Raw genomic sequence first — 13,749 nt, 5'->3', positions numbered from 1 at the left:
GACAGTTTTATCTCCATCTCTTCATTCAAAGACTCAATCATGGACACTCTTACTGACAGTTGTGGCTGCTTTGCATGATGTATTGTTGTCTGTACCTTCTTGCCCTTTGTGCTGTTGTCTGTGCCCAGTAAGGTTTGTACCATGTTTTGTGCTGCTACCATGCTGTGTTGTCATGCGTTGCTACCATGTTGTTGTCATGTTGTGTTGCTACCATGTGTTGCTACCATGATGTTGTGTTGCTACCATGCTGTGTTGTCATGTGTTGCTACCATGCTGTGTTGCTACCATGTTGTTGTCATGTTGTGTTGCTACCATGCTGTGTTGTCATGTGTTGCTGGCTTGCTATGTTTTTGTCTTAGGTCTTTCTATATGTAATGTTGTGTTTATCCCAGCCCCCGTCCACGCAGGAGGCCTTTTGCCTTTTGGTAGGCCGTCATTTTAAATAAGAATTTGTTCTAAACTGACTTGCCTAGTTAAATAAAGTTTAAATAAATTGAATAAAAATCCAGGCAGAAATAATTTGTTTTGAATAAGTGTATTGTCTTTTGAGTGTAAATGTTTAAGCTTTGCCCATAAAAATAAGAATAAGGTATCTTTACATGTCCCACATAAATAAAATACAACTGAAATCACCAGGAACACTCACTAACCCATAGATAAAGATACTTTACATGTCACAAACTACTGAAATCACCAGGAACACTCACTAACCCTTAGATAAAGATACTTTACTCTACATGTCACATAAACTACTGAAATCACCAGCAGCTCTCACTAACCCATAGATAAAGATACTTTACATGTCACAAACTACTGAAATCACCAGGAACACTCACTAACCCATAGATAAAGATGCTTTACTCTACATGTCACATAAACAACTGAAGTCACCAGGAACACTCACTAACCCATAGATAAAGATACTTTACTCTACATGTCACATAAACAACTGAAATCACCAGGAACACTCACTAACCCATAGATAGTTGCGATCATCTCTGCCTCCTTTAGTGTTGAGTTCCACCTCCTCGGTTAGCCAGTCCCCACGGTTTGCACTAGTTGTGCTCACTTTCCCAAAGTCCAGGAACATGCCACATCCTTTGAAAAGCAGATATTTGATACCAGTTCTCTCACTCAAAGATCATACCACAGTTTATAACAAAAAAAATGGTTTTATATCAATAGGCATTAGGGGTGTAACGGTCCACAACATATTTGCTTTCGTTCATTCCTTGATTTTAGGCTCTTTGTTCGGTTTTAGCTCTCAGGAGGGGATGGAAAAACTACCACATATAAAAAAATGATTTTGTAAAATTGACAATTGCATGATTTCCCCTTTCACTCGCATAGATTTTTTGGTTAGCGGTGGCTAAAGTTTGTAGTGGCTGTTCAGAGAAAACCGAACCATGGATTACAGTTTCTCCTTGCCCATACTACTTTTAGGGTGAGGAACCATCTAACATCAAGTTGTAAAATCCTGAACTTCCGCTTTGAGGCTAGGCGAAAGCTTTCCATTTACCCACGCATTTGTCTATTTCACGCCACCGCCTTGAACTAGGCTATACAACGAATTAGAGCTTATGTTGTTAATATAATTATGATTTGTCATTAACTTATGAATTAACATGATTTAATTTGGGAGATAACTTTAGTTAAAGATGGAATCTTTAGTAGGGGACAACAAAAAAGTTTAAGGTAGGCGGATGCGGAATTTGTTACAGGAAATAATCATTGCCATCTGATTAGCATATGGATAAATCTGCCAGGTTATGTCATGGGAACAGTTAACATACAACCTTTGATCACATGCAACTACATCAACAACGTCCTTCTGTAGCTCAGTTGGTAGAGCATGGCGCTTGTAACGCCAGGGTAGTGGGTTCGATCCCCGGGACCACCCATACGTATAATGTATGCACACATGACTGTAAGTCGCTTTGGATAAAAGCGTCTGCTAAATGGCATATATATATATATATAACAATTTTAATTGTCTGATGCTTAAACTTTAACATTTTTTAAAACGTTCCTAAGTATGGCCCCACTGTGTCCAGCCCACTAACAAGCACCAAATGAAATGCTAGACAGTCAGGATGCATAGAAAATTCCAAAGATGACAAACTGAAATGCATGATATACTAAATTGCATTAGGCTATACAGACAACTATTTCTTTGGTTTGTTGTTTTTGGTTAGTAAGAGCTTTGGTAAATAATGGTGTGCAAGAGCCATTTAGCAGACTAAATGAGGATTGAAGTGATGCACTTACCTTTAAGTGCCCAGACATTGATGGCGATGGGGCAGAAATCTGAAGCGAAGGGGTAGTTGTACAGATTGACTTCACAGCCCACCACAGTGTTCATGATGACCATGTGCTCTATAGTCCCGTTGCTGTGCACCAGTAAATCCTTGTTGCCGTGCTTCATCGTTGTTTGCACTCTTTAGACATGAGAGGTTGAGGACAGACAACTGAGGGTTGATCTACTAAAACTGTCACAACTAAACATTTGGCCACTTAAAACATATTAGTACTGTCTCTAATTCTGTCCATGTTTCACTTGCTATTTAGAAGATTACACATAAATTGACTTATAAAATCTAAATGAAAAATTATAATGAAACATAACATAAGTTATTGTATTCTGTTGTAAGTGGACTCACCCATTAGTCACATGGAGTTCAGGAGTCCAGATTTTGCTGACAGGCAGGACCACCATATCATGATGATAGACTGATGTGTCCCATGATAAATCAGGGTCTTCCCAAGACTGTAGTGTATAATCATAATGAGTGGTATTACAAAATGGCACATTTACTTGAATGTCTCCCTGGATGTTTTGTGCCTCTACACTCTTAGAATAAGGGGTTCCAAAAGGGATCTTCAGTTGTCCTCATAGGAAAACTCTTTTTGGTTCCAGGTCAACCCCTCTGTGGAAAGGGTTCTACCTGGAATCAAATAGGGTTCTTCAAAAGGTTCTCCTATGAAGACAGCCGGAGAACCATTTTAGGTTATAGCACCTTTTTTTTCCTAAGAGGGTACTTACCAGCGGGACTTCCAGACGACTCTCGAAGCGGAGGTTTTTTGTATCCTAATTAGGAAGAGGATAATTCATCACATATTGATAAAAATGTCAATATGGTATCTCTGAAACTCATCACATTGTAGAAAACTCAATGGAAAGGAAAGGGACTTACGACAGACAGCGTTTCGTACACGATTGACGGCACACGGATAATTGAGATGCACTGTGGAGACTGTGGCTGTCTCAGAGCTTCTTTCGCAATCAGCATGTTGGCCAGACATCGACGGGTCAAACAGGATGGTGTGGTTGCACTGGATGAAGTGGCTGTGTTGGCTAGTTGGGATGCACTGGCTGTATTAGATAGTGGTTGGATAGTAGTAATTGCTGCGTTGGATAGAGTGCCTGATGCAGACACTGTGGAACCAGAGATGGGTATTTAATTTCAGAATATAATATTGGATTTATAAAGCGCTTTTATAGGAACGAAAGAGGCTATTCAATAGTTCAACACAGTACAATAAATGACTTACACAGTCTACATGAAATGGGATAAGGTTGTTGCATGTCTTCAAAGTAGTGACTCACTGTGAAAAGTGATCATGCTCTCTATATATTGCACTGTATCTAAACCTGATACTCTTATCACTAGTCCATTATCAGTTACGTTCTGAGAACATGTTTTTAGAGCTTGGTAAGTGCTTGACTGTCCTGTGGTTATTTTGCATACAACCTTCCCACAACTTTTCTGGGAATGGAGCAGGATAGTTGCTTGGATTTGGAACGTTCTGAGAAAGTAATACAATTTTAAAAAATACAAGAAAACTTTCTATAAAAAACACAAGAAAATTGTTGTAATGACAATGTTTGAAGACTGTTATGTAAAAACATAGATTTTGTTCTCAGCATCAACAAAACTCTATCCTCTACCTTGCTCTCCTCTACCTTGCTCTCATCCTTCTAGATCTATCGGCTGCCTTCGATACTGTGAACCATCAGATCCTCCTCTCCACCCTCTCCGAGTTGGGCATCTCCGGCGCGGCCCACGCTTGGATTGCGTCCTACCTGACAGGTCGCTCCTACCAGGTGGTGTGGCGAGAATCTGTCTCCTCACCACGCGCTCTCACCACTGGTGTCCCCCAGGGCTCTGTTCTAGGCCCTCTCCTATTTTCGCTATACACCAAGTCACTTGGCTCTGTCATAACCTCACATGGTCTCTCCTATCATTGCTATGCAGACGACACACAATTAATCTCCTCCTTTCCCCCTTCTGATGACCAGGTGGCGAATCGCACCTCTGCATGTCTGGCAGACATATCAGTGTGGATGACGGATCACCACCTCAAGCTGAACCTCGGCAAGACGGAGCTGCTCTTCCTCCCGGGGAAGGACTGCCCGTTCCATGATCTCGCCATCACGGTTGACAACTCCATTGTGTCCTCCTCCCAGAGCGCTAAGAACCTTGGCGTGATCCTGGACAACACCCTGTCGTTCTCAACCAACATCAAGGCGGTGGCCCGTTCCTGTAGGTTCATGCTCTACAACAATCCAGGCACTTGTCATCTCCCGTCTGGATTACTGCAACTCGCTGTTGGCTGGGCTCCCTGCCTGTGCCATTAAACCCCGTCAACTCATCCAGAACGCCGCAGCCCGTCTGGTGTTCAACCTTCCCAAGTTCTCTCACGTCACCCCGCTCCTCCGTTCTCTCCACTGGCTTCCAGTTGAAGCTCGCATCCGCTACAAGACCATGGTGCTTGCCTACGGAGCTGTGAGGGGAACGGCACCTCAGTACCTCCAGGCTCTGATCAGGCCCTACACCCAAACAAGGGTACTGCGTTCATCCACCTCTGGCCTGCTCGCCTCCCTACCACTGAGGAAGTACAGCTCCCGCTCAGCCCAGTCAAAACTGTTCGCTGCTCTGGCCCCCCAATGGTGGAACAAACTCCCTCACGACGCCAGGACAGCGGAGTCAATCACCACCTTCCGGAGACACCTGAAACCCCACCTCTTTAAGGAATACCTAGGATAGGATAAGTAATCCCTCTCACCCCCCCCTTTAAGATTTAGATGCACTATTGTAAAGTGACTGTTCCACTGGATGTCATAAGGTGAATGCACCAATTTGTAAGTTGCTCTGGATAAGAGCGTCTGCTAAATGACTTAAATGTAAATGTAAAGTGTGTTCAGGTTGGCCGCGCCCACTAATTGGCCACACCTGATCTTAATGAGTGCTTGTTACCTTTGAAATGGGGTCTGTTACGTGAGTAAAAAAGATGTGCATCCTCATCCCAAGAATAATGTATTTTTGTTTTTGTCTATTTTCAATGGATAAAGCTCAGAACATTAACAACTTCATAGTTCAGAACAATATAACAATTTAGAAGAAAATTAAACATAATTTACAAGAAGCAATATTACTCCCTAAAAATACAACCCTATGGAACAACCATTGAATAGCTTTTCAGAATTCTCCGATAAATTGGTCCATATGAAATCTAAAAGAATGGAAATCATAAAATGATTTGATTTGATAAAATGACTTGGTAACAGGAAACATATTTATTTCCATGACAGAATTAAAACGCAATTTTGGACTGACCAATGTAGATATTTTCAAATACCTGCAACTTAAAAGTTACATATCACGAAATTTAGATTTGAAATCTTTTGGACATCAGAGCAACCCTGAGGAAATCTATATGAGTTTAAAAAAGGATGTTCATATGATTTACAAAACCTTGGATAGAGCATATCCAGCTGGCAATCTCTTCAAATAAATATATAAACTATTGGGACCAAGGCTTCAAACATAACTGATGTTGGCACAAGATAGAGGGAATGTTGGAGTTTAATTAACGAAATTACAGTTAATCAAAATGTATACTTAATCCAGTATAAACTAAAGTCTAGAATTTATTATACAAGAGAAAAATTACACAAATTCAGTCATGTCTTAAGTGTAAAACTAACAATGACTCAATAATCCATGCTTTCTGGGAATGCTATGAAGTCCAAAAGTTATGGACGGAGCTAGAAAGTTGGCTGTCAGAAGTATTACAATGTAAACTTACTTTTAATCTGTCTGTCTGCATATTTAATCAAATACATTCGATATTATAATTAATAATATATAATATAATATAATAATAATAATATATGCCATTTAGCAGACGCTTTTATCCAAAGCGACTTACAGTCATGTGTGCATACATTCTACGTATGGGTGGTCCCGGGAATCGAACCCACTACCCTGGCGTTACAAGCGCCATGCTCTACCAACTCCCAGGAAAATGTTCAAGGAACCAGAGTAAAACGTTATCAGAACCTTCCTGCAACCTAAAAATAAATGTTCTCAGAACAGATAACATTTTCACTTCTGCTCTCAGAATGTTTAAAAAACGTTCAGTTTTACCAGTCAGGAAACGTATGGCTGTGTTCCCACAACCAATGTAAAAACCAAAAACATATGTTCCCGCAACTTCCAAGGAACCAAATGTGCTAGCTGGGTTATATTTATTAGATTTTCATTGGACATGTTTCTTTTTCATGACTTTAATAATATCATCTGTTTGTGACAGGAAATGAAAATGAATATTGCAGTTTGGAATCACATATAATAAAAGTGTTTAACACTCTTTACTTCATATCTGCCAATAGGAACAAAGATTACATTATTCTAGCACAATTCGCGCCTGTTTTAAGAAGAGTAAGATGGAGCCCAATGTCTTACCTGTTAGCAAGAATTGGGAGAAGAGACAACATTTCAGCACACTGTGGTCCATGGGTCTCATCCCTGCACGTCCTCCTGTCACAAAGCACATACTGTAGAGTCAGCACACACAGTCTTAGTATAAATTAAGACAAGTTTCCTCTAATGAAACTGTTAGAAGGACTGAAAACCAACCTTTAGATGCTCAGTGATCACCACTTGCCTTCTCCTTTCCTCTCAAGCCAAAGCCTCACCAGGAATAACCCTTATAAAGGCTGCTCTTTAACATTTTGTTGCCCCAGTCTTCCACAGCAACACACAACCCCCACAAACTGTCTACATTAGAATATTATCCTCGATATTGTACAGGATGTGCTTGACCATAATCCCCAAATAATGAGTTTTTAAAATGAACCTCCCAGGATTCATTTCACCATCTTGTGTAAACAACAACCCACAACAGACAGGTATTTACTAATTACTGTGACTAGGCAGAAGTGGATATACTGCACCTCCACCTGCCTCTAAACCCTGTGGTTGGTTATATGTTTCACTGGACCTCAATAGGACCGTAGGCTGTTATCATATTGTTGAGCATACAGACTTCATACAGACAATAATACAAAAGGGATTGAGTTGGTTTATTTGAAATGTCATCATGCATGGGCACCAGACAGCATTGTGGTTTCAGTGGTGCTGTCTCCTCTCTGGGTAATGGAGAAAGGTTGCTATCTCCTCACTAGTGGTTCATGAAGCAACTTGTTTTGACAGCTGGTTGTGGACTAGTAACCTGTAACTTAACCGTTTAGTGTGAACATTTACTGCAAGATCCATTCAGAATCAGCAAATGACTTAAGGGTGAGTGTTTCGCAAAATATTTGACCAAGACCCCGTGGTCTGAAACAATTAGGAATTGTGTATGTGTATGTACAATACCAGTTAAATGTTTGGACTCATTCAAGGGTTTTTCTTAATTTGGACTATTGTCTACATTGTCAGAGGAAGGCCCTAAAAATGGTCATAGACTGTTCTTTCTACTACCGCATGGCAAGTGGTACCGGAGTACCAAGTCTAGGACAAAAAGGCTTCTCAGTTTTTACCCCCAAGCCATAAGACTCCTGAACAGGTAACCAAATGGTTACCCAGACTATTTGCATTGTGTTCCCCCCCCCTCCCAACCCCTCTTTTACACTGCTTCTACTCTGTTTATCATATATACAAAGTCACTTTAACTATACATTCATGTACCTACTACCTCAATTGGCCTGACCAACCAGTGCTCCCACACATTGGCTAACCGGGCTATCTGCATTGTGTCCAGCCACCCCCATCCCCTCTTTTTACACTACTGCTACTCTCTGTTCATCATATATGCATAGTCACTTCAACCATACAGGTACATACTACCTCAATAAGCCTGACCAACCAGTGCCTGTATAAAGCCTTGCTACTGTTCTTTTCAAATGTCTTTTTACTGTTTTATTTCCTTACATACACACACCTTTTTTTTCACACTATTGGTTAGAGCCCATAAGTAAGCATTTCACCTGTTGTAATCGGCGCACGTGACAAATCAACTTTGATTTGTAGAATTATCCTGAATACACCAAAAGCTTTGCACGCTCTTGGCATTCTCTCAACCAGCTTCACGAGGTAGTCACCTGGAATTTCAATTAACAAGTGTGCCTTGTTAAAGGTTAATCTGTTGAATTTCTTTCCTTAACGCTTAGAGATGAAGTGCAGATCCAGCGAAGCTTGGATGAGTTGTAGGAAACCAGTTATGGAGGCTGAGGTTGGAGTGAGCTGGGTTGGGACAGGGTAAACAGGTCTGGAGGGGAATCCAAGGAAGTGATGAGTTGAATCCAGAACAGGGTAGCGAGATGTGGAACAGGAGACAGGAACCAGAGTTAGAGTGGCAAAACTACAGTGAGAAGAGAAACAGTGTCAGGCAAGGAAATGGGCACAGCAGGATACAGGATCTTAAATCACAACAAATAGCTAGACGCATGGCCACCTGAACAGAGACTACAATCTGGCAGAGTGGAAGTGGCAGGACTGAGTATTTGTAGAGGTCTTTATTATGGAACGGGTTGCAGCTGATGGGGAACTGCTCTGAGTCTAGCACACCTGTCTCCAACCACACAATCACACACAGAGAGAGAAGAAGAGGGTGAGGGAGAGGACTGGGGGAAAGGTTGCAGGTCAAGGAGACACCGGATGTCCACTAGGGGGTGTAGCAGGAGCAGATGTGACAGTATCATTCTGTGTGCTGCATTCCACTGGGTATATTAAGCCATCGAAGTCCTCCGGGGTGAAATGAGCAACGCATACAGTAGATGTGAGCACGGTTCCCTTACTCCAATATGTTCGCTTCAACCCGACCGACCGGTCCCACTTCAAAACTAGCTTCTCATTTTCGTGCCACAAATGAGTCGTAACCCTGACCTGACCTGAATCAGTCAGAGGTGTCCATCACACTGCCAAATACAGTACAAATTGGTTGGGCCTGAACCATCCCCTCTCCAGGCCAGTTCCTCTGAAGCTATTGCTACTGAAATACCACTGTTACACTTAAAGTAGTAGATGTGTCAGGGTTTGGGCAGAGATAAACTCACTTGGTATATCCTCTCTGACCAATTTTATAAACAAATATAAAACAAATATTGTAAATGGATTGGTTAATCGGGGCCTTGTGCTGAGCAGTGCTTTACAGGAATGACAATTAGCCTTCCATGTGTACACTAAATGGTGAGGAAACCTATAACCTGTTTGATTATTCAAGATCAAACCCAGCGTCTTATTTACACTCGGGTCATTGTTGAATTACAGTGGAATTTGGGTCCCTTCCATGAAAAACACTTTAAAATGACAAATAGTTACACATCGTAACTGTTTTTGTTTATATCAAACTGTTTATTAATGACCCTAATGCGAGTCCTTTATACTGCACAACTGTATGTGTATGCATTGTTTTAAAAGCTCAGGGTCTGCAAATATCCTTGTTCCAGTATTGATGTGTAGAGTTGTAGTGATGTTCTGGCAATTTAGAGATATCTCTTATTTTTTTTAGGCTAGACAGTCAACTAAAGTATTTAATATATTGTATAGATCAATAAAAATGAAAGAAGGCTATTAAAAAAACATTATTTTTACTAGTATAATGTGTATCCCTCAGTTTTATGTCATTGGTGCTGCTGCCTTGAAAATCACTGATTCCCAAAGATATAGTGTACAAGGACCTTGTTCATTCTCACCAGTGGCAGACTGTCATCAGGGGAGGGGTCTATATTACATATCATTATGAGTTCACCATTTTAGTATGTCATTAATGTGGTGGGTCTTAACACTAAGTTTCAATGATGTTGGTCCATTTAAAGGAAATAACATGGTGAGCAATATTCACATGATGTTGGTCCATTTAAAGGAAATAACATGGTGAGCAATATTCACATGATGTTGGTCCATTTAAAGGAAATAACATGGTGAGCAATATTCATAATCTTAGTAAATGATTTTGAAAGGATTGATGACCTGGTGTACTACTCCTACTGTTGGCACAGTTATCATAATGGTAAAATAATTATTAAAAGGCATCATATGAGTTGATTTTAAATAGGAAGATGTACCCAAATACATTTGAAATCAAAAATAATCTAGAGAAATGAAGTGCCACCATAATTCAAGAACTTTCACCTTTAGAGATTTTAATTCAGGACTCAGATGTGTTAATTCAGGACTCAGATGTGTTAATTCAGGACTCAGATGTGTTAATTCAGGACTCAGATGTGTTAATTCAGGACTCAGATGTGTTAATTCAGGACTCAGATGTGTTAATTCAGGACTCAGATGTGTTAATTCAGGACTCAGATGTGTTAATTCAGGACTCAGATGTGTTAATTCAGGACTCAGATGTGTTAATTCAGGACTCAGATGTGTTAATTCAGGACTCAGATGTGTTAATTCAGGACTCAGATGTGTTAATTCAGGACTCAGATGTGTTAATTCAGGACTCAGATGTTAATTCAGGACTCAGATGTGTTAATTCAGGACTCAGATGTGTTAATTCAGGACTCAGATGTGTTAATTCAGGACTCAGATGTGTTAATTCAGGACTCAGATGTGTTAATTCAGGACTCAGATGTGTTAATTCAGGACTCAGATGTGTTAATTCAGGACTCAGATGTGTTAATTCAGGACTCAGATGTGTTAATTCAGGACTCAGATGTGTTAATTCAGGACTCAGATGTGTTAATTCAGGACTCAGATGTGTTAATTCAGGACTCAGATGTGTTAATTCAGGACTCAGATGTGTTAATTCAGGACTCAGATGTGTTAATTCAGGACTCAGATGTGTTAATTCAGGACTCAGATGTGTTAATTCAGGACTCAGATGTGTTAATTCAGGACTCAGATGTGTTAATTCAGGACTCAGATGTGTTAATTCAGGACTCAGATGTGTTAATTCAGGACTCAGATGTGTTAATTCAGGACTCTTAAATGCACAGGCATTTCTCTAGGCAGGACGTCCACATGTTTCAGAGTCCTAATTCTGGAAATAGTTATTTTCTGGCAAGGCAACTAGCTATGGTCAAGAAGTGAATGTTGTTATATTGCAAGGTGGAGGTTGCACACACAATACTTTTGAAAAATAGTGTTTACACAGCCGAAGCACTAAATAGCACAAGTTATTGTACTGTTAACAATAGACTCTAATATCCATTAATAACAACACTAAAGGAACACATAGATGCCATCTCCAGTCATGTTGTTAATTCAGGACTCTAATAACAACACTAAAGGAACACATAGATGTTAATTCCAGGTGTCAGATGTAACAGACTCTAATAACAACACTAAAGGAACACATAGGACTCCAGTCATGTTGTGTCCCAGTAACAGACTCTAATAATTCAGGACACATAGATGCCATTCCAGTCATGTTGTGTCCCAGTAACAGACTCCAGTCATAATCCCAGTAATAGATCCATTAATAACAACACTAAAGGAACACATAGATGCCATCTCCAGTCATGTTGTGTCCTGGTAACAGACTCTAATATCCATTAATAACAACACTAAAGGAACACATAGATGCTATCTCCAGTCAGTTGCGTCCCATGTAACAGAGTCTAATTAAAGGAACACATAGATGCCATCTCCAGTCATGTTGTGTTAACAGACTCTAATAACAACACTAAAGAACACATAGATGCCATCTCCAGTTAATTGCGTCCCGGTAACAGACTCTAATATCCATTAATAACAACACTAAAGGAACACATAGATGCCATCTCCACTCATGTTGTGTCCTGGTAACAGACTCATTAATAACAACACTAAAGGAACACATAGATTATCTCCAGTCATGTTGTGTCCCGGTAACAGACTCTAATATCCATTAATAACAACACTAAAGGAACACATAGATGCCATCTCCAGTCATGTTGTGTCCAGTAACAGACTCTAATAACAACACTAAAGGAACACATAGATGCCATCTCCAGTCATGTTGTTTCCCAGTAACAGACTCTAATATCCATTAATAACAACACTAAAGGAACACATAGATGCCATCTCCAGTCATGTTGTGTCCCTGGTAACAGACTCTAATAACAACACTAAAGGAACACATAGATGCCATCTCCAGTCATGTTGTGTCCCAGTAACAGACTCTAATAACAACACTAAAGGAACACATAGATGCCATCTCCAGTCATGTTGTGTCCCAGTAATAGACTCTAATATCCATTAATAACAACACTAAAGGAACACATAGATGCCATCTCCAGTCATGTTGTGTCCCAGTAACAGACTCTAATAACAACACTAAAGGAACACATAGATGCCATCTCCAGTCATGTTGTGTCCCAGTAACAGACTCTAATAACAACACTAAAGGAACACATAGATGCCATCTCCAGTCATGTTGTGTCCCGGTAACAGACTCTAATAACAACACTAAAGGAACACATAGATGCCATCTCCAGTCATGTTGTGTCCCAGTAATAGACTCTAATATCCATTAATAACAACACTAAAGGAACACATAGATGCCATCTCCAGTCATGTTGTGTCCCAGTAATAGACTCTAATATCCATTAATAACAACACTAAAGGAACACATAGATGCCATCTCCAGTCATGTTGTGTCCCTGGTAACAGACTCTAATAACAACACTAAAGGAACACATAGATGCCATCTCCAGTCATGTTGTGTCCCAGTAACAGACTCTAATAACAACACTAAAGGAACACATAGATGCCATCTCCAGTCATGTTGTGTCCCGGTAACAGACTCTAATAACAACACTAAAGGAACACATAGATGCCATCTCCAGTCATGTTGTGTCCCAGTAATAGACTCTAATATCCATTAATAACAACACTAAAGGAACACATAGATGCCATCTCCAGTCATGTTGTGTCCTGGTAACAGACTCTAATATCCATTAATAACAACACTAAAGGAACACATAGATGCCATCTCCAGTCATGTTGCGTCCCGGTAACAGACTCTAATAACAACACTAAAGGAACACATAGATGCCATCTCCAGTCATGTTGTGTCCCGGTAACAGACTCTAATAACAACACTAAAGGAACACATAGATGCCATCTCCAGTCATGTTGCGTCCCGGTAACAGACTCTAATATCCATTAATAACAACACTAAAGGAACACATAGATGCCATCTCCACTCATGTTGTGTCCTGGTAACAGACTCTAATAACAACACTAAAGGAACACATAGATGCCATCTCCAGTCATGTTGTGTCCCGGTAACAGACTCTAATATCCATTAATAACAACACTAAAGGAACACATAGATGCCATCTCCACTCATGTTGTGTCCTGGTAACAGACTCTAATAACAACACTAAAGGAACACATAGATGCCATCTCCAGTCATGTTGTGTCCTGGTAATAGACTCTAATATCCATTAATAACAACACTAAAGGAACACATAGATGCCATCTCCAGTCATGTTGTGTCCTGGTAACAGACTCTAATATCCATTAA

At 40.2% G+C, this 13,749-nt stretch overlaps 1 protein-coding gene across 1 annotated transcript; it reads right to left on the bottom strand.

The window, feature by feature from the left end:
- Positions 1-955: 955 nt before the first annotated feature.
- LOC123998880 lies at positions 956-2,455 on the bottom strand. Its single transcript, XM_046304101.1, has 2 exons — positions 2,269-2,455; positions 956-1,098 (listed from the first exon to the last, which is right to left on the bottom strand). The coding sequence occupies exons 1-2, from the start codon at positions 2,423-2,425 to the stop codon at positions 956-958; spliced, it is 300 nt and encodes a 99-aa protein (XP_046160057.1). The 5' UTR covers positions 2,426-2,455.
- Between the last annotated feature and the right edge of the window lie 11,294 nt (positions 2,456-13,749).

This window comes from Oncorhynchus gorbuscha, linkage group LG16 (assembly GCF_021184085.1).
Source record: "Oncorhynchus gorbuscha isolate QuinsamMale2020 ecotype Even-year linkage group LG16, OgorEven_v1.0, whole genome shotgun sequence".
Lineage (NCBI taxonomy): Eukaryota > Metazoa > Chordata > Actinopteri > Salmoniformes > Salmonidae > Oncorhynchus > Oncorhynchus gorbuscha.
Note: the sequence above shows the minus strand (reverse complement) of the source record. Positions and strands in the feature narration are given on the sequence as shown.

What these genes read in the sequence shown, in the direction of transcription:
- LOC123998880 (XM_046304101.1), bottom strand. Translation starts at nt 2,425, where the DNA reads ATGAAGCACGGCAACAAGGATTTACTGGTGCACAGCAACGGGACTATA. An exon ending in CAATGTCTGGGCACTTAAAG is followed by an intron (nt 1,099 to 2,268) that starts GTAAGTGCATCA and finishes TGCTTTTCAAAG; the next exon opens with GATGTGGCATGTTCCTGGAC.